The sequence below is a fragment of the Platichthys flesus genome, chromosome 4 (assembly GCF_949316205.1).
Source record: "Platichthys flesus chromosome 4, fPlaFle2.1, whole genome shotgun sequence".
Taxonomy (NCBI): Eukaryota; Metazoa; Chordata; class Actinopteri; order Pleuronectiformes; family Pleuronectidae; genus Platichthys; species Platichthys flesus.
In genome coordinates this window covers 24,283,088-24,304,107 of record NC_084948.1, presented here as the reverse complement: position 1 = coordinate 24,304,107, position 21,020 = coordinate 24,283,088, and the positions used below count along the sequence as shown (strand labels likewise).

Here is a 21,020-nt window from a genome sequence, read left to right as displayed (position 1 = left end):
GGAGAACCAGCAAAAGCTACAGGAGCAGCTGTAACAAAGAAGCTTACGCACCCAGACACAGAAATCACTCATCATCATCTGTTCTAACCATAAACTGTTTATAAAGATGGACGATGTCTCCACTTCCTCCTGTTGTGAAGGAATCAAGGTAAAATACCCAGAAACACGACAGCTGCCATCTTGCTCTATTGATGTAATTTGGTCCCAGATAAAGTTAGATTGGATTCACTTTCAAGAGCTGCATTTTTCCTCTTAATACACCTCTAACCAAAGATACAGTTTAACCTGTAATGACTCAACAAAACTCCCAAAAAGATGATGACAAATAAGTTTAACATGAGGTTTTCTTTACATAAGAAGGAAGATGTTTATTTTCATAACATTTCTATGTATATAGCTTCTGAGGTCCTCGGTCGCTCCACAGTAAAACTGGGATTTAAATATTTTTGTTGTATACAAAAATAGGACACAAGCAGAGATATCGACCGATCAAAACAGAAAACAAAGCGGTATATAATTTCAAACTGAAGTGAGAGTGATTTTGAATGAAGCCTGGACATTTTATAATCTGCTATGAAAGCTAAGTAAGTATAAATCTAGATATTCTTCCTTTTGCTAACCAGCATTTTTCAAAGTCCTGTGTATGTGACATTGTCTTTTCTGATCGTGGACACAGTTTCAACAGTGATGCTTATTTCCATGTGCGGAGACACAGCTGCTCTCCTCAACTACTCCCCAGTGTTTATAGACCTGTTCTATACACGGCCTGGAGAGGGACTTAAAAACAGAACAGACACTTAAAAGAAGAGGAACTTCTCTCAAACAAATCTTTGAATAACTTAGACATCTGGTTGTTTTTCTCTCTCTCTCTCTTACAGTAAAATGTCACAGTTCCTCGTTTCCTTCTTGGTGAAGCCTCTCCTCTTCTCCCTCGACGCTGCCCCCTATCTGCTCAGCGGGGCAAATCCCTGAAGGTGGCTGCTCCTCCTCCAAAGCTTCAGCAAGTCGTGCCTCCTGCTCCTCCTGTGGATCCCCCTCATGGTCGGGGTCACTCCCCGCTACCTGGTCCTCTGTCTTTTCACAGTCCATGTCCTTGTCTTCCTCCAGGCTGCCCGGTAGCCCACATTCATCCTCCTCGGCCGGACTGTGTAAAAAAACCTCCTGCCTGTCCCCATTTTCGTTTGGACTGTACAATTCACACGGGGACAGGCCGCCCCCCAAGGCCCCCGCCTCCTCGCCGGCTGACCTCCTGTGCTGCCTCGTGGGCGGGCGTCTCTTGAACGACAGGCGTGCACGAGTCTGCATTGGAAAAAAGTTTTGAAAGCAAGGGTCAATTTGCATTTATGTTTAACGTTAATTAATTTGCGTGGTTAAAAAGGGCTTCTGGTCACTGGTCAACACCAATTAGCATATGCGTGAGAGCGCTGCACAAGATGGTACCGACAGGGACTCTTAACTAGGCTAAGGGGATTACATCCTCAATCCTCCATTGCAGAGGCGTTCACGCTCTACAGTGGCATCTTGCACCGGCTTATCTCAGGGCTGCTTAAACAGAAGATGCCGGATACCCACAGAGAAACGCGTCAACGGGTGTGAGGACCACGTGTCCGGCTGTGATGTCACGGGGCCTTTGTCGAATCGCGCGTGAAAACACCCCAGGTGCCATCAATGTGTCAGCAGCTCACATTTAATCACACAGGACATCAACAAGCATATGAAACCAACGTGGTGAAGCTGTGTCCATGTGTTTACCTTGTTGAAGCTCGGCAGGGGGGCCCCCTCAGGTGGGTCCTCGAAGCCGATGGGATCCTCCTCCTCGCTGGACTGACGTGAGGGCCGCGGCCTGGGGCTCAGGGGCCTGCAGGGCGGGGGGGGCGACCGCGGCGCCGGCTGCAGCTTCACCTCGGGGCTCTTGGGCGAAGGCAGGAGAGAAGTGGGTGACAGGGCGAGGTTGGCCTGAAGGGGGGAAGAGAAGATCCTGGAGCCTGGGCACTATAATCTCCTCTCTACCACATTATGTTTGAATAAACTTTATTATAAGAAAACAACCAAGGACTTGTTATTATAGGACAACTAGAATCAGGAAGAGATTATAGGGTATAATTAATATTGGTGTGATTATTTTAAATTATAGATTTAATTTCATTCATTTCCAATACAATATGATGAGTTCAGACTCTGTTGCTCTGCTAGTACCTTTCCCTTTCTTGGTTTAAAAACTCTCATGTCCAGGAATTCCCTCTTAAGTGTCATAAACAAGAGCTGTCAACATTCAGTCTACACAGAATCCCTTGTTGGCCCCCGACCACTGCTCAGGTTTAAAGACGAGTGTCCTACCTGCACCGGAGAGAAGAGGAAGAGGGAGAAGCGGCAGCCCTTTTGTCCCATGGCTGCCCACCGTGTGAACTGCTAACTAAAGGAACTCAACGGTGGCGAGTTTAGAGCCTCACCAGTGGCTGAGTGATCCCATTAGCTCATTAATCTGAGCAGATGGTGGCATCAGGGACAAGAAGCCCTTCCCCTTCATCGCTCAGCATGTGAGCAGCTCACGCACCAGAGGGAAGTGGACAGTAGGGGGCAGTAATGCTTCAAATATCTCAACCTCCCTGATTAGAACAAAAAACCCTGACTTCGTTCTACGCCCTCTAACAACATCATCTGTGAACCAGCGGCTGTTTTGTTTCTCATTTCCCGTCACAAAATGTTCAGAGAGCTGCAAGATGCACTGACCTGCAGTTTCTCGATGATGGACGAGTTCCTCATCTTGATTTTGAAGGGATTTGGGGAGACAACCGTTTTCTGCAGGAGAGCAGACCAGAGTTAATAAAACACAAAAAGATAGATTCACAAAATCAGCAGTTTGAAGGCATGAGAAGAGGCTGAGCAGAGTGAGTGTTGCTTTAATTGAGTTTATAATGTGCACTGACATACTGGGACATACTGGTACACGACCTGAAGGTATAAAAACTACAAGATATATTAAATAAAAAAAGTTAAAGCCCCTTTTTCACTGGTCAAAAACCTCAAACACACACTAACGTCTGGCTTTTGACTGCAATGGGAACAATACAATCGTTATTCACTCTCAGGTCGAGTTACACGGCTGTAGACACAGGTTCTTATCAGCAGTGATGGAAACATGACACCCGGGTGAAACAGCACATTTGACAAGAGAGGGACTATGTTTACTCTGGATTCAAGATGTTAAACAGAAAAAAGGAAATTGTAGTTTTATCTGGGTGACACACTTTATGGATTCGCCTGCTCTGCTGCTTGTATCAGACACATTTTCGATGCTAGTATCTGTATTAGAACATCAGTGAAAGTCAGATTTAGATATCGTGCAAACTTGTGATGGATTCGTCCTGTCATGCAAAGATTCTTTGTGTGGTTTCACAGTGTGTCACTGCAGACAGAGATAATAGGCAGATAAATAGATAACATTGCAGATTTAATACACTGTCTACTGTGCTGCAATAAAATCTGAATTAAACAAATCGGTGTCTGTTTTCCGGGGGATTTCCTTTCGCGGCACATGGGTCAATAAAACCAAATAATAAATACTCACATCTGATTCTTCATTGTCATCTTTTGCTTTGTGTAACTTCAGGGAACACGGATGTCGTCTTCGAAATAACTAGAAAAACAAGAAATGGAATCTGTCGACACACTGTGTGCTTTCACTCTATTTTAAGCAAGAACATAAACGATGTAAAAAAAACAACGTGTTGTTCGACACAGGCTAAACATGCTGTTTTGTACACTGTTGCGTGGATACTGTTACATGCAGGATAAAAATAAAGAAGCACACCTCGTCATTTGTGGCAGGCATCGGTAGAATGTGACCTTTGAACCTTCCTGCCAGCTCGGCCACAGACGGCTTGGATGGAGAATCCTCCTGGAAAAACAGAAAACAGACAATAAACTACTGAAAAACACACACATATATATATATATATACACATATATTTTACTAACAGTCAATCAACACTGTGTCACAATTTCAAATATTGCAGTGCCTCCTGTGAGTTAAGGATACGTTAGTTCGAGTATATGCTTAAACATTAATTTATCCTCTTTGTAAAGAGAAGACGTCAACAAAGCATTACAAAGTTTTCATAAGTGGTAATAGGTTTCATTAAATTGCTATAAAAATGAAATCTTTTTTGGCTCAATAGAGATTCAAGTACGGACATGTGAGAAAATACAGACATACAACACACAATAATCAACACAATCAAAATGAGAAATTAATGTCTGTGCTTCAATATTTGCACAATCAACATAAACTTTGAAATCTATGCTTTGAATTCTGAAGATTGTGAGAGAAAGTATAATAAACAGCATATTCAGAAACTTAAGAATATGCTCTGCTTTAAAATATAGTAATTTCAAGTGACCACAACTACACAAAGTAGAAAATGTTGTAAATGTGCAACAGGAAATGAGTTTGATTGCATTTTTACATCAGGTAATTTCCTTATGTTCAGCCTTGAAACAGAAAGTGTCCGTTTCTATAAGAAGTTGCAGAGGGCAGCAGAACGAGTACGTGTTTTCAGAAAGAGTAAGTTTCACTTCCTGCTTCTCGACAGTAAAACGCAGACAGATTGGGAAACAGAGGGTCGATGTATATAAATATATATATATATATATATATAAAAACTGCTTGTTCAGTTCTGTCCTTGGAGGAACTCGTCTTTCTTCCAACTGAGAAGAGGGTTTGGACACAGGAAGTGAGCGTCTCTCTCTCTCTCTCTCTCTCTCTCTCTCTCCCTCTCTCTCTCTCTCTCTCTCTCTCTCTCTCTCTCTCTCTCTTCACAGCTGCTCAGCATCACGCCGCAGCCTCTGACAGGACGGACCGGTCCTCGCAGCCTCGTCCTGTTATCACGTCTTGGCTCGTCCACTTTCCGTCTCTCCCACCATTCTCAAGCTGATTGCTAAACATCCCTCGTCCACGCTGCCGTTTGATGACCACTGACTCACTCCACGTATCAGCGGCCTGTGTGATAAGTTGGCTCGACGCTGCGGGCCCGGAATGTGCAACCAGCGTCAGCCTTGAAAACAAGCCTCCAGTGTCTCTCTGTTTTTCCAGGATCTGGTATTTTGGCTGTGAAAATGGGCCGAGCCGCTTGTTTACAGCTTCACAGTCACATCCATCGTGCCACCGTGGATTGATCTGAATACATGAATTGAACTAATTGTAAGTCTAGCCTACTTGAGAGTAATTTATGAACGATATAACCGTCAATGCCCGCACGTCCTTCATATTGACATGTTTGTTAGGTAATCCATCCACTAGAGGGCGATGCAGAGTCAAGAGTTCCTGACAACGATAAACAAGTTGATGGTGAAAAGGTTGTGACAATGTACCTCTGACAAAAGAGTCAAAAGATACCGCTCCAGCCGACTCGCAAAGTTTCTCCTCCAAAAGATCCGCAATTGTTGAAATTACTTCCTTTAACTACTGGCTGCACTGCCCCCGATGATCTCCTGTGGTACTGCTCCGTTTCTTCCATTTCTTCCGTATCCATAAGCTTATTAAGACAAAGACAGATGAAATGAACAGAGTGTATGCACAGAACCTTCCCTTTCACCCTGTTGTCAGCATCAAATAACTTAACTAAAACCAAACGTATCAAGAACCGTTGAACAAAAGAACAAGAAATGACAGAAAACATCTTTAGAAAAAAATCAATTCAGCATATAATTTGCCCATGTCACATCTGCTAACATGGAGGAGACAGGGCTTATACTGCAGTCGGCCAACAGGGGGCGATTAAGTTGATTTGGCCTCACTTTTGGACTGTCACATCGTTCATCCTGCTTTTATTTTCCCACTTAAAATTTCCCCTGTGGATCCTGTCATGTTTCCTGGGCTCGCCCCCCCCCCCCCCCCCCCTCCTCTTAGTTTGAGCCGTCACCCATGGAAACAGGGATCTCACACACACACACACACACACACACACATACACGCACATACACACACACATTCCATGTTTTAATCGCACGCTTTATTTTTCTTTTCCCCTCCTCCTCCTCAACATGACCTCACCTCCTTGCTCCCTCCACCCAAACCTACGACAGCCCCGCCCCTGTCACTGCGTCCCTGAGTCTTCATCCACATCCCGGCCCCTCGTTCCTGAGCTCTCTTATCACATCCGTGATAAATAGTAATCACCAGGGACCACACAGTCACTGCGTAACCTCTAATTGTTTAACTCTTTCCTGTCTTGGAAAAACAAAAGGCCTCGAACTCGAGTCTCGACACTGCAGGCTAAGGAAGGAAGAGGTTGAATTTTTCTATTGTGAAACTTTATTTAAATGACACAGGAAGATATCTATGATTTAATAACTTTAATAAGTAATTATGGAGTAAAAAACGTTAAATTTCTATGTAGAAGGCAAACTCTGGAACTTGGTCACGTCCAGCGCAGATTATATTTTCCATATTTTAAAACATTTATCAGTTTCTTTCAAAAGTGACTTTAATGAATTGAGAGAATACTGCTAAGATTTAAAAGCCTTCATCTGGGATAAGTGGGTGTAGAAGTTATTTCCTTAATATCTGTCCTCTCCCAGCGAGCCCTTATCTTTAATGAACTTCTTTTCGTGCAGAATGAAAATAACTTCGGACTCAATGCAAATACCTCCCCGACTTATAACAATGACCAAGCACAGAGGAGATGTTGTTTTATTCATGTTTTTAAAATGGCTAACCCTGCTTTCAGACGTGCACCGAACGCCGGATGTTCTCCTGAAATAACCTCCGGGGCTGAATGTTAGAACGTAGATGCCCGAGTGAGTATCTCTGACATTCTCTGGGATCTCTTAAGTTAAAAGGTCAGGAAATAGTTGATTGTGAGCCGATAGGAGACAAGAAAATAACTAATTGTGGGTGAATTGGAGAGATGACGTGACGGATGTAAAATGGACAAATGCGTCAACTTGGAAACACAATAAGACTCATTTCATGTCTGAAAATGGCTAACAAGGTGTATTTTAGAATTTTGTTAATTTATTACACACAGTAATTTAAACAGGATTTACAGCAACCATAACCAAAATCTACTGAATAATATATAAAAGGACTCTAAATTTGTATTTCTTATGCAAAAATCCTTTTCTCTCACTTGAAGTCCCCAGATTTCACAAACTGTATTCAGGGAGATGACGAAAGAGGCAGATTAAACTCCAGTGAGCCATACAAGGCCTCTGGTCGGACATGTGGACGGCGTCTAACTCAGCTGGGACCCCGCGCTCTCAGAACGAGTGGGAAACTGTGGTTCACTGCAGGAGAGGAGCAGGCCAGACGCTATTTCTGGGGCCCTCAGCCTGGGAAAAAGCCCCGGAGCAGAGCAAAGCAGCCTGGATCACAGCTCTGCTCTGTACACCCCCCCCCCCCCCCCCCCCCAGCTCCTCAGAGAGAGCGTCGCTGGATATGCTGGGCCACATCTGAGCAAACTGTAATCTAGCATACAGAGCAGTTGGTCATGTCTAAACAAGGAGACGATAAAAAAAAGAAGAGAGGCTGCTAGAAGCAAAACAATCCCCCATGTGGTTGTGGCTTTTCAAAAACAGGCTCTGGATTGAAGCAACTTCTTTAAGTTTTAAAACATTTTCACTTAGGAAAATAAGGAAGGTTCATATCAGCTGATTAAAGGAGGTTGTGTCTTTGTGGGCATTTGATTGTTTGTTTGTTTGCAGGATTGCGAAAGAGCTAATCAACCTATTTCCATAAAATTTTGTGGAAGGGTGGATCATGTTCAAAAGAAGAATGAAATGGAAAACAGGTAATTTCTTTCTACCTTAGCCTGGGCAGAAGTAAGCGCTCTTTGATAGTTACTCAGGACATGTTGAGGGGATGCGGCCTGAGAGGATTCCATACATTGTGTGAATTACAAATAATACAAAAATACAATGTTAATTAATCCAGGAATGTTTTCTATCCTTTATGACAAATCATATCAGCTTCAGGTTATCAAACCACTGACTGAGGGGCAGAGCGGCCATCCTCCAACCAGAAGGTTGGTGGGTCGATCCCAGTCTTTCCCATGCTGTATGCCGAAGTGTTCTTGGGTGAGAGAATGAACCCAAGTGCTGCAGATAAATGCACATGTTTGGGTGAACGGCAAAAACTGTTCTGTAATGCACATTGTTTTTTCATGATCCAAAAAGTACACAGCAGATTTTCATGAAACTTGGTAGAATAGTTTCATAGATTTTATTTTATTCAGTAATTTGATGAGAAACATCAGGTTTGTTTAGGAGACTGATAGAGTATCTAAACTCCTCCCTCTACCTTGAACTTGTGTAATAAAATGTCATGAAATTGAACATGTCATTGTATGAACGTTTGTATTAAGATGCAACTTCATTGAATTTAAAAGGGAGGGGTTCGGCCTTAGCGGACGTATGAACTCGACTCTCGTCAATGAGAGAATGTGTTGGTTTGAATCCCCATCAGGCCAGTTGTGAAACTTCACAAGTCACTAGCAGCGCAGCACACACAAACACACAACTGTGCAGACGTCTATATAACAAATATTTTCCTCCTGCAGTCATCTGGAGGTGCCACACACAGTCTGAAAGTCATTGGCTATTCTCAGCCACACTGCCGCTAAGAAAAACTGTCTCGACCTCCATTGTGGTTTGACTGGGCACATGACCACACCTGAAAATCTCAATTTCCAGTCTGCGGACGGAGACACGAGTTCTGGTGTATGACCGGCACAACGCAGAGACAAGCAGATCGCACAAAGCCCACTCTTGTCTGCTCCCGTGAGGCTTATTTCCAGAGGCAGAGCGGAGGAAGCACATGATATACGTCCCAGTAAATCCTGACATATCCGCTCGATGTAACAGCGGCAGGTCAGAGAGCAGCAGGCCGTGTGATCTACCACGGAGCTGATGAAGATGAGGCCTGGCTCGGGATCTCTGACCTCCTCTCCCTGCTTTACTCCTCATCCTCCTAAGCTTGTGCTCTGAGCACGGTGGAAATCTGCGAACGTAAAGAGAAATAACTTGCACCGAAGCCCAGCTGTTCAGCAGAATCTTGTTCATTAAGCTCAACGGGCGAGTTGGCCTCAGTTTCCAGTGTTTTCACGAGTCGGCATGTTCTGCCAGGAGGGGAGAGCAGCACAGTGAGCGGCTCCCTTCGCCCTTCACTTGTTAAAAAGGTACGAGGTCCCTCTCGCTGCCTTTCCAGGAAAACATGATGATCTCTGGACCAGACCTCATCTGAACATCTCACTTTTCCACTACCCGCACTGGCCATGTGTTGATGTTTTCATTTCCCGTGTTGTGTGTGTTTGTGTGTCTGCAGAAGTGGACCGGAAAGGGCCTCAGTCTGAGGGGTGAGGTAAACAGGGCGCACTCGTCTCTATGAGCCACTGCCGCCGCGGCCTCATGGGAAATGGGAGGTGATGCAGACTGGTGCGACAAACTGGAGGGCGGAGAAAAATAAAACAAGCATCCACAGAAAAGTGACAAGAGTCTGAAAGAGTTAGATGAAGTTCCACTGCATCACAAACTGCAGCATTTGTTGTTTTAAGTGTACCTAATAAACTGGAAACTAAAATAGCATGATGAAATAGTAAAAGTGTATTTATTTTCCTCTACAGTACGGTTTAACCATTCACCCTCTCTTAGTAATAGTGGATTCAAAAGATAAATGGGTTTATAACGCGTTCAAACTTTCCGCATGCACCTGCCTCCTCGCCTCATCAGAATGAATCAAACACGGGGGACGAAACCAGAAATATTCATTATCTAGATTGGGATGTGATCAATATTGACAAACAGCCTCAAGCAAATATGCAAAACCTGTCTTTTGATAAACTGGCCCATGCACAGTACTCGCAGCTTGCAGCAGTAATTGTGTTTGCTCTCCGTTCTGCCAAAAAAAGGAAATAGAAGAGGGTGGTGGTGGAGGCGCAGGCTGAACGGGTTAACTGTTCTGCAGGGAGATGTGGAAGCAGGTTAAAAAGTCATGATGATTTTTTGTTTTTTTATTTTGCAGTTTCCACTTCCTCTGCCTGGTTCGACTTTGTCTCAATGAATCTGCCGCTCGTGCACTTTATGCCAAAACAATGTGACACGTCAGACAATCTGCAGATGGGTCTGAGATGAGTCACAGCCGGCAGCACATTGACCGGCTCAGACCCAAACAGCCTCGATGGTGAAAACATGCTCCCCATCGAGTCCACGCCGACATGATGAGTTTGAGTTTCTCACAAAAGCTGGGGATTGCTAAAAATCATCATATTTCACAGACTTGCAAACATTCAACGAACAGCGTGTCTGTGTGTTTCCTCTGCACAGGTCAGCTTCACCCCCCCCCCCCCACACACACACTGAAACCCAACCAAGGCCGAACCTGACGCAGCATCCTCCCTGATAACACTGGACATGTAGTTTGAGTCCACGTGACGTCAGAGAACAATAACGAAGCTTAACAAAAGAACAACAACAACCAATCTGCAATAAAAGAAAACAAAAAAAACAGCTGAAGCAGTTAGAGGCTTTACGAAGCATTTGATTGGTCGTAAAGGTGCAACGAGCCAGGCGCCCACAAAACCCCCTTAAGTGGTTTAAGACGGAGCAGAGATTTAAATACGGCCAGTAAAACCAGAGTGAGTTCGTTTCCCACATGACAGCTCTGCCAGTACGATTCTTTATATCGATGGTTTTAGATTAAGACCATTTACGGACAATTTAAACGCCTCAGTCAGCATTTCTGTGTTTCAGCATTTATCTCACAAATCATCTAACGAGCTGCTCGTTACATGTAAATAAACGTTCCAGCCGATACTGGATTGTGAAGGAGATGGTGAAGTATCATGAACTCTGCTGAGGGACGTTCCAGTTGGTTTGTTTGTCAGCAAAAAACAGTTTTATCGAAACTAAACCAAAGGATGGGACATGGCCCAGCGTTTCCTTCTTTCTTTTATGCTCCATTTCTTTAGATTTCACAGAAGAACTCAAAGATCTTTATGAAAAAATCCTGCCATAATTTTTAGGGAACTGATTTTGTGTGAACTTCGGTGCTGCTTCTTAAGTTTTTCGAAACCTGCATTATTTACATCGACAGCAGGTTCTCTCTTCATCTTTCATCAGCACATTTTAAAACATGGGTTCTGCTCACGGCCAACATGTGGCATCGCCCTCAGCTGCCGACACAGGTACATATCCCCTCCATTCTAAACTCTATGGAACCAGTGACTGGAAAACAGCCACAACTGGTGACAAACTCCACAAAGACTCTCCTGTGAGTTACTTTGATGAACTTTGATGAAGCTGCTGCTCACATGGTTCGGTTTTGCCCGAAGCATTTTTTTTCTTTACACGTTGTTACTGTTTTCACCAGGGAAACCAAATGTGTTGTGAAACGGTGTCGACAAGAGGAAATATGAAGATTCTGCAGAAAGCGAATTCCCACTTCCCACTGTCTGCGTCTGTTTACCGAATGTTTTTTGCAACTACACCAAAACGCTGTCTGAGAAACACACAAACACGCACACACAGGGGAACAGAGGTGGAATCTAAGTTGTGACTATGGTGGTTTGCTCTTCATCAGACTTATCGAATCAGGACTCGGATCAGAAACCCTTCGATCACTAGACTTTAAATGAATCGTGTAAACTATTAAAGGAAGACGGTTTATTTTATACACAAGTGGCTGCAGAATGAGATTCGACCATATCGTCACTGAGACTAAGAGAAAGGGCTAAAGTTTGAGTTACATGTTCACTTTGTTTTTATACATTTTCAAAATGAATAACGAGAGAGGAGATGGTCCATTGATCCAATCAGAGCAGGCAGATAACAGAGGCCATCTTTTAGAATCAGCTCATATTAATTAATATATAAACGTTTGTTTTCAGTAGCATCTACTGCAGCATTCTTTAAAAAAATTATCAAATCTTGTATTCAAAAAAAATAAACAGTAGACACAGTTAAGGATGTTGCATTAGGTTATAGGCTACTCTCGGCAAGTACCTTCTTTCACTTAAGTCGAAAAGTAAATGTTGTACTTTTACTTTCACTTGAGTAAATATTAGTCTATTTATTTGTACTTTTACCTAAGCTGGAGCAGGTAATCCTGAGAAAACTAACAAGAGCCATCAATGCTTTATGTTTGAGTATTTCCTCCACCACTGGTTATAAATAATAATAATAATAATAATAATACTGGTTTAAAGCAAACAAGGAAAACACTAAGTCATGACTGGCTGGTACAGACTGGACTCTTCACTTTACTGTGGATTACATCATAAATGTGCTCACCATATGGTTGGCAAGTGGAACCCAAATACTCACTCCTCTCCTCTGGCTGTGTTGTTTTCAACACAGCCAGAGAAAAACCACCAACCTCCCACCACACACACACACACACAGTACACACCCTCAGGTGGACACTCACACATACTGTGTAAGGACACACAAGCACACAATTTCCAGTCGGTCATCTATTTCGTCATTCCAATGCAGTAAAACAAAATATAAAAATGATTCCATCTCTTTTAGAGTCTTGCTTGAGGCATCAGTCTGCGAACATGAACGTCTCTTTCCTGAAGCTGGAAACACGCAGCTCAGACTGATGTGTGTGAGGTCATCACAGCGTAGAGCTGAAGCGGTGCGAGTGACAGCGAGCAGCACTATACAGGAAACTTCCTTGCTTGCTTACAGGAGCTTTAGGCCAAATGCTGCATCCAGATATACAAGATGAGGCTGCAGCATGACAATCATCCATACTGCTCATCTTTTGAGGGTCCCTGCTGGCCGAGGGGTGGGCTGCACCCAGCAAACAAACACAAACAACCATTCAGGATCTATGGACTGTGGGAGGAAGCGAGAGAACATGCAAACTCCACACAGATGAAAACAGGTGACAACTCAGAAACCATCCTCAGCTGCGGCAGCAAACCGCTGCAATAAACTGCATCGATGTTGCAAGATCCTGTCAACAGGGATTCGGTCTCATTAGTTGATTCAAACCAGAATAACCATCAGGAAGCTACTGACAGACCACAGGCTGTCCCCAGGTTTTACTTCAGGTTTTTAAGAATGGATAAATTCACTGCGGCTGCCAAAGAGAAGTCATATTTTACTATAGACTGCAAATAAATATAGACGACTTGTCGCCACTTCCTCCGGAATTGAAGCTTAAATGTTATGGATACAGGCGCCCCCATCTGAATCTGGAGCCAGAGTCAGTGCAGTAGTACTCGTGGTTTGGAGCTAATGTATGTGCTCGACCAATCATGATTCAGTCTCAGCTGTCAATCATGAGGCTTCCTCCTGTTTTTAATAGCATCAAACAACTCAAACCAAACTTATCAGAAATACGAACATCAGTGTGAGATCCGATCGTCGAGAAAAAATTTATTTTACGTGTTTTTTGACTTCTAAGTTTGGTCTGTGTCCAATTTACTAACATGGAGGAGATGGGGTTTATGACCTATATCACAGCAGTGGGGGGGTGGGGGGGGGGGGGTTAAGAGGATTTGGATTCACTGTCATGTCGTCCATCTTTACTATAGCCTGTGTATGAAGATAGATGACATGAAAGCTCCCCAAAAGTCAAGCCAAAGCATATTGATCGCCCCCTGGTGGCTGGCTTCAATATTTGTCATAAATCCCACCTCCTCCATGTTAGTTAGCTATTTGATGCGATAAACATGGGGTGAGGCGTCATAGAGGACAGGTGAGACTGACTTTGCTGCTGTGCAGACTCCGTATGTGCGAGATGGCTCCGTTTCTATCCAACATCTTGAAATGAAAACAGAGCTTGTGAGATTCGGGTTCGGTCTTTGTCTGAAAAAAGCAGAACTCAACAATAATAGTTGAACCTGCTCTCGCCCTCAACTTCAGGGTTTTTCTCTCATAACAGCTTCATCTCCCAGAAACTAAGAGGTTCCTCTTCTTTTCTTTTTTTCATCATTCTTTTCTCATTCTTTCATCTTTTCCAGATTTCAGGGGAAAGTCCAAACTCTCTTTTCTGGATTTCTGGCAAACAGTGGAAGATGAATAAAGTCTTGAACTCAAGCCGAGTTGTTCCAAAACACACGCGAGTCGTAAAGTTTCAGTGGTGAAAGTATGCGAGGGGGATTCTGTGGCAGATTACTGGTGTGATCCCTCGTGGGCTGTGGGAGAAGAGAAATGGGCGTTTCTGCTCCTATGGGCCACATGACATTAAATACATAGGAGTGATGTTAAGAGTCTGAGGGAAAAGGGGAAAGGGAGGAGGAACATGTGAGAAAAACATGTGTAGAAGTCGGGCTGCTTATAGCACGAAGACCACTCAGGACTTTTCTCTTATTTTTAGCTTCAGTCGGAAAAAGACAGTGTGTCCTCCGAGAAGAGGAAGTGGAGCTTTTTTCAGCAAAGGGGCAGAATAATAATAATCTGAAGATTTACTCTTAGAGTAAAGAAGAATCACTTGATGGTATTTCATGGTAATGGAGCTCGTGACAGATGTTGTGTCAGCTCCACTTCCTCTCTCATCGTGGTCATGAAGGCGTGACCGAGAAACACAAGCATATCAGCCGGAGAAGGAGGAGAAGCAGAGACGTGTGTGTGTGTGTGTGTTTGAGTGTGTTTGAGTGTTTAAGTGAGTGAGTGAGTGAGTGAGAGTGTGTGTGTGTAACATAACCATTGCACCCTTAGGAAACTTACTTTTGCAATCATTCTTTAACAGAGTTTAAAATGACATTATGCAATTACCTCATGCATTTAGTTGGGTGTGTGTTAGTATATATATATATATATATATATACACACACCCTTTAACAGGGTTTAACTTACATACTACATATTATATCTCATGCATCTAGTTTAAATATAACCACACACACATACACAAACATATATTTACACGTCTATTTGTTTAAAATTACATTATATACTATGCATCTAGTTAGTTATGTGACAAATAAAGAAACATGTCATATATACATATATAGATGTATATCCTCTGACAGGGTTTCAAATTACAATACATAGTTTTGTATTTGATAGGATATTTGTCATATGTTTCTAAAGACACACACACACACAATCAAACATATGTACAAAGAGTTTGTATTCATATGACCACATGCAACTTTACACTTGTAGTATATGAGGACTTTTACACTGGTAGTAGTCAACACAACTACACGTGTATTGTTTCGTGTATTGACTCGAGCCAGAGTAACATAACAATCATTTAAATAGTTGCTCACACAGTTTGAAGCTCCTGCAGAATATATGACAGTAATAACAGAGGCTCTATGATGTAATGCATTCATTTCAACCACTCTGTTGCTGCACGGAACCACACGCGCTCCAGTGGTTTTTCAAAGTACAGGCCGAGCAGAGAAGTCAGAGTTAGTTACCTCCATCCTGGGGAATGTGCCAGAGATCGTCTCCTCCTGCTTCTTCTCTCACTTGTTTCCCTTCCTGTGTGTTTGGCTCTTGGATTGAACGTGTCCGCTGGAGCTCCGTGTTTATATGTGCAGCCCGGTGGAGGCACATCCATCAGCCAGGAGCTAGAGGAGGAGACGCCAGAGGAGGAGACCGGTTTTTACGCACAGCTCGGCTCACTGTCAAGTCTGTGGGAGGAAGATATACTACTTCTGCTCAAGAATTTCAAAATAAAATGCACTTTTTGGTGAAGTCCATTAAGTATTTAAAGTATTAAACCTCAGGTTTTCCCTCTTAGCTTGGTTGGTTTGGAATTAGAAATTAGATATTTGAACAATACAACAAGTAAAGTATTAGGAGCCTTTACAACCTTTGAAATGATCGTTCAGCATTAGACTTAGCTTATTCAAGGAGGTTATGTTTTCACCCTCATCTCTGTCTTTGTTAGATGTTTACGCAACAGTTACGGAAACTTTGAGGACAGATTTGAGTTTGTGCAATTTGGTGCAGCTTCAGTTGGATCTTGGCATTAATCCGAGAGGTTATGTTTTCTTCTGTGTTTTGCATTTGTTTATTTATTAGTAGGAAAGGATGCAGCATGGCTCAGGAAAGAATCCATTCAATTTTGAGGCGGAACCAGGAATTTATTTTATTACGGTCTTTAAAACTGTGAGACATTTTCGTGTTTTTTTTTACAAATTTGGTGAATGTTGGACATTTGTGAGACAAATCACAGATTTCTTTCCAGGTTTTTTTTCATTGTTTACAACAACAGCAGGTTTTCTCTTCATCATCAGCACACTTTACGACACTTCAGCTCTGCTAACGGCTAACATGTGTCATTGCCCTCTTCAGCCAGTTAGTATCACCTCAGTCCTTCTCATCTGGGTCCTGATAACATGCAAACTCAGAAAACGTTTCTTTATCATTGCAGTGTTGGGTATTTTTTCACCAGTTTCCTCTGGAATAATTCATGGAACTTGATGGAATATATTGAACTAATATCAAATGTGTACAATTTGGTGCAGCTTGACTGAATTTACGAGGACTGTTGTTCCTTGGCAGAGGTTTGTGCTCTATTCAGGGTTAACTGAGACATTTAAAGTAAAAACCACATGATATATTCTTAACGCTGATCAGAAACAGAACTCATCATCCAGAAAACGTGACTGGACAGTGGAGCAGAAATCAGTTATTTCACAAATCAGACCACACTGTGCCACAGTGGGAAAAGAAACGCTGCTTTCTTAGAGCTCAAACTCTCCAACATGTTTCAGCCACAACCCATCCACTGATGTCACCGAGTGTTGTTAGTCTTTTCCAGCTGATGGAAAACACCTGCTGTGACATCAGGGTTTGAAACGAGGCCAGATGTGAAACAGGGTTTTCTGCCCAGAGTCCTTTTTGCAAAACAAACAATCTTCTACATTTAATCTTTCAAATCTTCCATTTTTCTTACACCTTTAAAATCTATACACTCAGTTCACGATACTTATTTTATATCTAGAGTTCCGCTCAATGTTTATAGCCATTTCTACTTTTATTTTGAAGCCTGTGTGAGTGTGGTTCTCACTACAACACTGTAGAAAATACAATGAGTGTAACTCAGCTCTGCATAAGCAGCTTATATTGCATTGATTTTTTTTTAATATTTAGCAGGTACTTAGTTTGCACATTACTGAATATTCTTATATGCACCCATGTGTCAATAGTCAGGTGGAGTTAAATCATTATTTTCATTGTCTATAGTAATTTAAACTTAATATTTTGTAAATAACCTAAAACCTATTACAAAATATCTGGCTTACTCAAACATACACTTAAACTTACTGACTTGGCAAGATGCTAATTTGATGTATCAGAAAATACAAATGCAGAACTAGTAAAACCACAACAAATAATTATAGATATGAAAATGAGTTGCACTTCATGCATGGACCACAGGTGCAGATTCCCCATTCAGTCCAGGTTTAAATGTGTGTGTGTCTGAAATGGCTCATTTTAGGTGTCTGTGCTCTCACAGACAAAGTGAGGAGATTGGACATCTGCAGGGAACTCGGATGAAAGAGCCGCTGCTCCTTAGTGTGAAGAGGTCAGAATCAAATGCAAAGTTGCAAACAGTCTTCAAAATGACTCACATGTCTGGGAAGCAATGAAGTCCAAAACTAAAATCCGGTAATTAAACAAACGGAAGAGACAAGAGAGACCAATAGGTGAGACAAGTAGAGGGAATGATGTGAGACAGGAAGTGGAGGCCGAATTAAAACAGGAAATGAATTAACAGGAGGGATCACAAGAAAATAATGGAACTGATGCAGAGACACACAAGGAAGGGTAACATTAAAAACAGAATATAAATCCAAAATCTTCCTGGTCAGGTATTCATGCTTCTTCTTTTCCAAACGTGTTACATTTTGCACACATGAGGACTCTCGCTCACAGCTGGAAAACAGGCCAGTGTTACAATTAGCTGCTTTTCAGTGAGGTCTTCACACACTGGGTTTGGGCCCGAGGCCTGGAGGAGGAAGAAGAACCAGTTGCTCGAGGACCTTCATAATGGTGCGGTTTCTTCACCATCAACCCACCACACAGCTGCAGAAAGAGCAGAGGCTGTTTCTGCTGCTGGGGAAAGTCCTCATTGTTTTCTCCCTTGAGGTTCATGTGTGCATCTGTTTGTTTTATAGTTTTTGGTCAAACAGCCAAAAGCCAGTTGCGATCCAGTTTCACAAGTTTGACATTGACAGAAAAACAGGTTCTTAACAAACACTGTTCATGATCAAACGTAGATCGACATTAGCCTCCAAATGGCAGGAAGCATTGACTCTTGGAAAGTGTTTTACTAAAAGCTTTGGAAGAGGAGGTGATTAGTGCTTTATAAATGATGCTTATTATCATTATTAGGGCCATTAGAGGCTTTTAGAAGATGCTGCAGGAGTTTCTCGTGGTTTATAAAAGGAAAAGACGCACCGGAGGTTTGTCGTCTTACTGTCGCCCGACTGTGAAGAGTGAAAGGGATCAGGAGGAGGAGTTCGTATTCAGGGTCAGTTTGGGGAAAAGGTTTGGATTCAGAGAAGAGGACGGAGAGCAGAGAGAAACAAGAGGGAGACTTTCTAGAGCAACACCCCCTACCGCTAAATAACCTCCATTTAAGCTCAGTCTCCTGGAGCAGCAGCCACAGGGAGCCAAACAGGAAGTGAAAAAGTGTTTGCTGATAATTAGTGGAAATGGAGAAGCTGATAAAGAATTCTTACAAGGAGAAGTGAAGCCTTTATCTATCAGGCCAGTGTTTCCATTAGATTAGAAGCCAGGTTTGACCAGTTTTTATCACCGGAAATGTTTTCATATTTATAATTTTAAATATAATTTGTCTGCACACATGCGCGTACATGCACGAGTTTGCTTCTCCTGGTAGCTTTATAATCTGCCTCCCTCCTCTGGTGGAAAAGGACCATTGCACTGAAAAGATGTTGGTGTGTGCAGCTGTGTCATAACAGAAACATTCACTTCCTAGAGGAGTTACATTTAAACTGCAGCTATGGCTTCAACCTAAGCCGTCCATATGCCACAGCGTTGCCAGATGGAAAATGTTGAGTTATTTTACCAGAAGCTTAAAATTAGCATATTTTAAGGAAATTATCGTACAAAACCAGTGTAGGATGGACACTTAATACTGGGACGCTGACATTTCAAAGCTGTGTCCCAAATATGGTTGAAAACACTGATGTCGTTACGTTGTCGTGCTCACTAGTGGATAATTATGATGCCATTTTCCAAAACTGAAATGAAACATATCGAGAATAAAGTTGCAATGTTGAGACTAAACTTCCAACAAAGTATCAAACTACTAATGTTAGTGCAGAAAACGTTTCATTGTTAGACCAACTTAAAACGATACTTCAGCCGGTAACATATAAATGAATTAAGTTTGTTCAGCTTAAAACTAAACTTTGATCTGAAAAAAAGGGAGAAATGGCTCTTTTTCCTCAATTTCAGTATCAAGGAAATTGACGTAAAGCTCATAAACACAGTGCGGCGTCAGCATTAAGTCACTGAACTCGACATTTGGGAGATGGAACAGCTCATATATCTGTCACGCCTTCTTCTAACTGGATTTATCGAACTTTATCCTCAACATTTCACCTTTATTCAGGAAAAGAAAACCCTGCTCCTCTCATGTCTGGCCCTGCTGCTCTTCTGTGTTTAACAGACCCGATAGAGGAGAGCAGTTTGTTGATGGAGTGGAGGTCAGGGCCTTAAAGGAGAAGCGGAGGTGAGACAAACATTTTATATTTCTGATGCTGAATGTTTTGAGTTGGTGTGAAAAAGGCCTCGGGGACATGTTGACTCGAGCCGCTCGCACACAGCCTCTTCATTATCAGCAAAGAAAAATAAGCGAGTGAGGTCGAGGTGCTTGTTGATCTTTCCCCAGGTGATGGCAGGACGGTCTGTGGGATGTAAGCTTTTCACATCCCACATCGCTCCAGCTCATCTGGCAGAGACAGAGCGGCTCGGTTAAAAAAAAAAAAGAAAAGGGAAACGTGTCATGGGGATGAGTCAGCCCAGAGCGACTCGGCCTCTTTGCATCTGTGCAGAACCAAGGCCTGATGATTCACGGGCAGCATCATGACAGTTTCCTTTTTGAAGAGCAAGACGGATGGTCGACAGAAACCTGGTAAAGTTTGGGTTTATTCTGGGATTAGACATCGTTCAGGGTTACAGTTACACAACTTTCCTTGTGCAGAATCTATGAGGTACGAGGACGTGTACAACTTTCTCATTCAAAATGCAACACACCGACAGAGGAGTTGTAAAATCAATATTATGCAAGTGTAGGACAATAAAAGCAATAACCTCCGCCGCAGCTTATGACCTAATATCTTTTTTTTTTCCTCTTTGAAATACACTTAGAGCGTCCATTACTCTGAATATGGAGATGCAGGGACGTCGTCTGCCGGTGCAAATCCAATTCAGAGGCCGGGTAATAAAATAACCACGTCAGATTACATGTGACAGCCGGCACGTAAGCAGCCCCGGAAACCTGAGGGCTCAGGTGGCCTCTGGAACACACACACACACACACACACACACAGAGATACACACACACACACACACACACACATGCACATAGAGCGAGACAGAGGGACAACAACTGCCCCATTTTCATACTAATCTGCTTTTATCAAGTCATGTTCCATCTTTTCCCTGGAGAGATTGCACACAGCCCTGCAAAAAAACACACATACACACACATACACACACAAACAAACACACACCGGAATACCCCATCTCACATCTGCACAACTAATGGCCCACGGCTGATAGGTTATTTACTTGTTTTCTTTCCTTTGATTTATGACGACAACCAACAGCACGATAACAGTTGCTCGACATGCATTAAAACAAATTCAATCACTCGACAGAGAGGAGCCGAGGCAACAATTAAACATAACAAATGAACATGTGGTGAAACATCATCTGTCAGGGACGAACACATTAATCCGTGCACGTGTTCAACAAGTGTTGACGCCGAGCAAGACGAACAAGAAGCAGCGCACAACGTGGGGGTAAATACTCATTGCATTAGGTGCATAACACGGAAACAGGGGAATATATAT

General features: G+C 42.7%; 1 protein-coding gene across 1 annotated transcript; it reads right to left on the bottom strand.

The window, feature by feature from the left end:
- Positions 1–330: 330 nt before the first annotated feature.
- zgc:153184 (uncharacterized protein LOC751652 homolog) lies at positions 331–15,558 on the bottom strand. Its single transcript, XM_062385499.1, has 6 exons — positions 15,378–15,558; positions 3,812–3,898; positions 3,569–3,637; positions 2,731–2,799; positions 1,753–1,956; positions 331–1,299 (listed from the first exon to the last, which is right to left on the bottom strand). The coding sequence occupies exons 1-6, from the start codon at positions 15,381–15,383 to the stop codon at positions 886–888; spliced, it is 849 nt and encodes a 282-aa protein (XP_062241483.1). The 5' UTR covers positions 15,384–15,558; the 3' UTR covers positions 331–885.
- Positions 15,559–21,020: the final 5,462 nt, after the last annotated feature.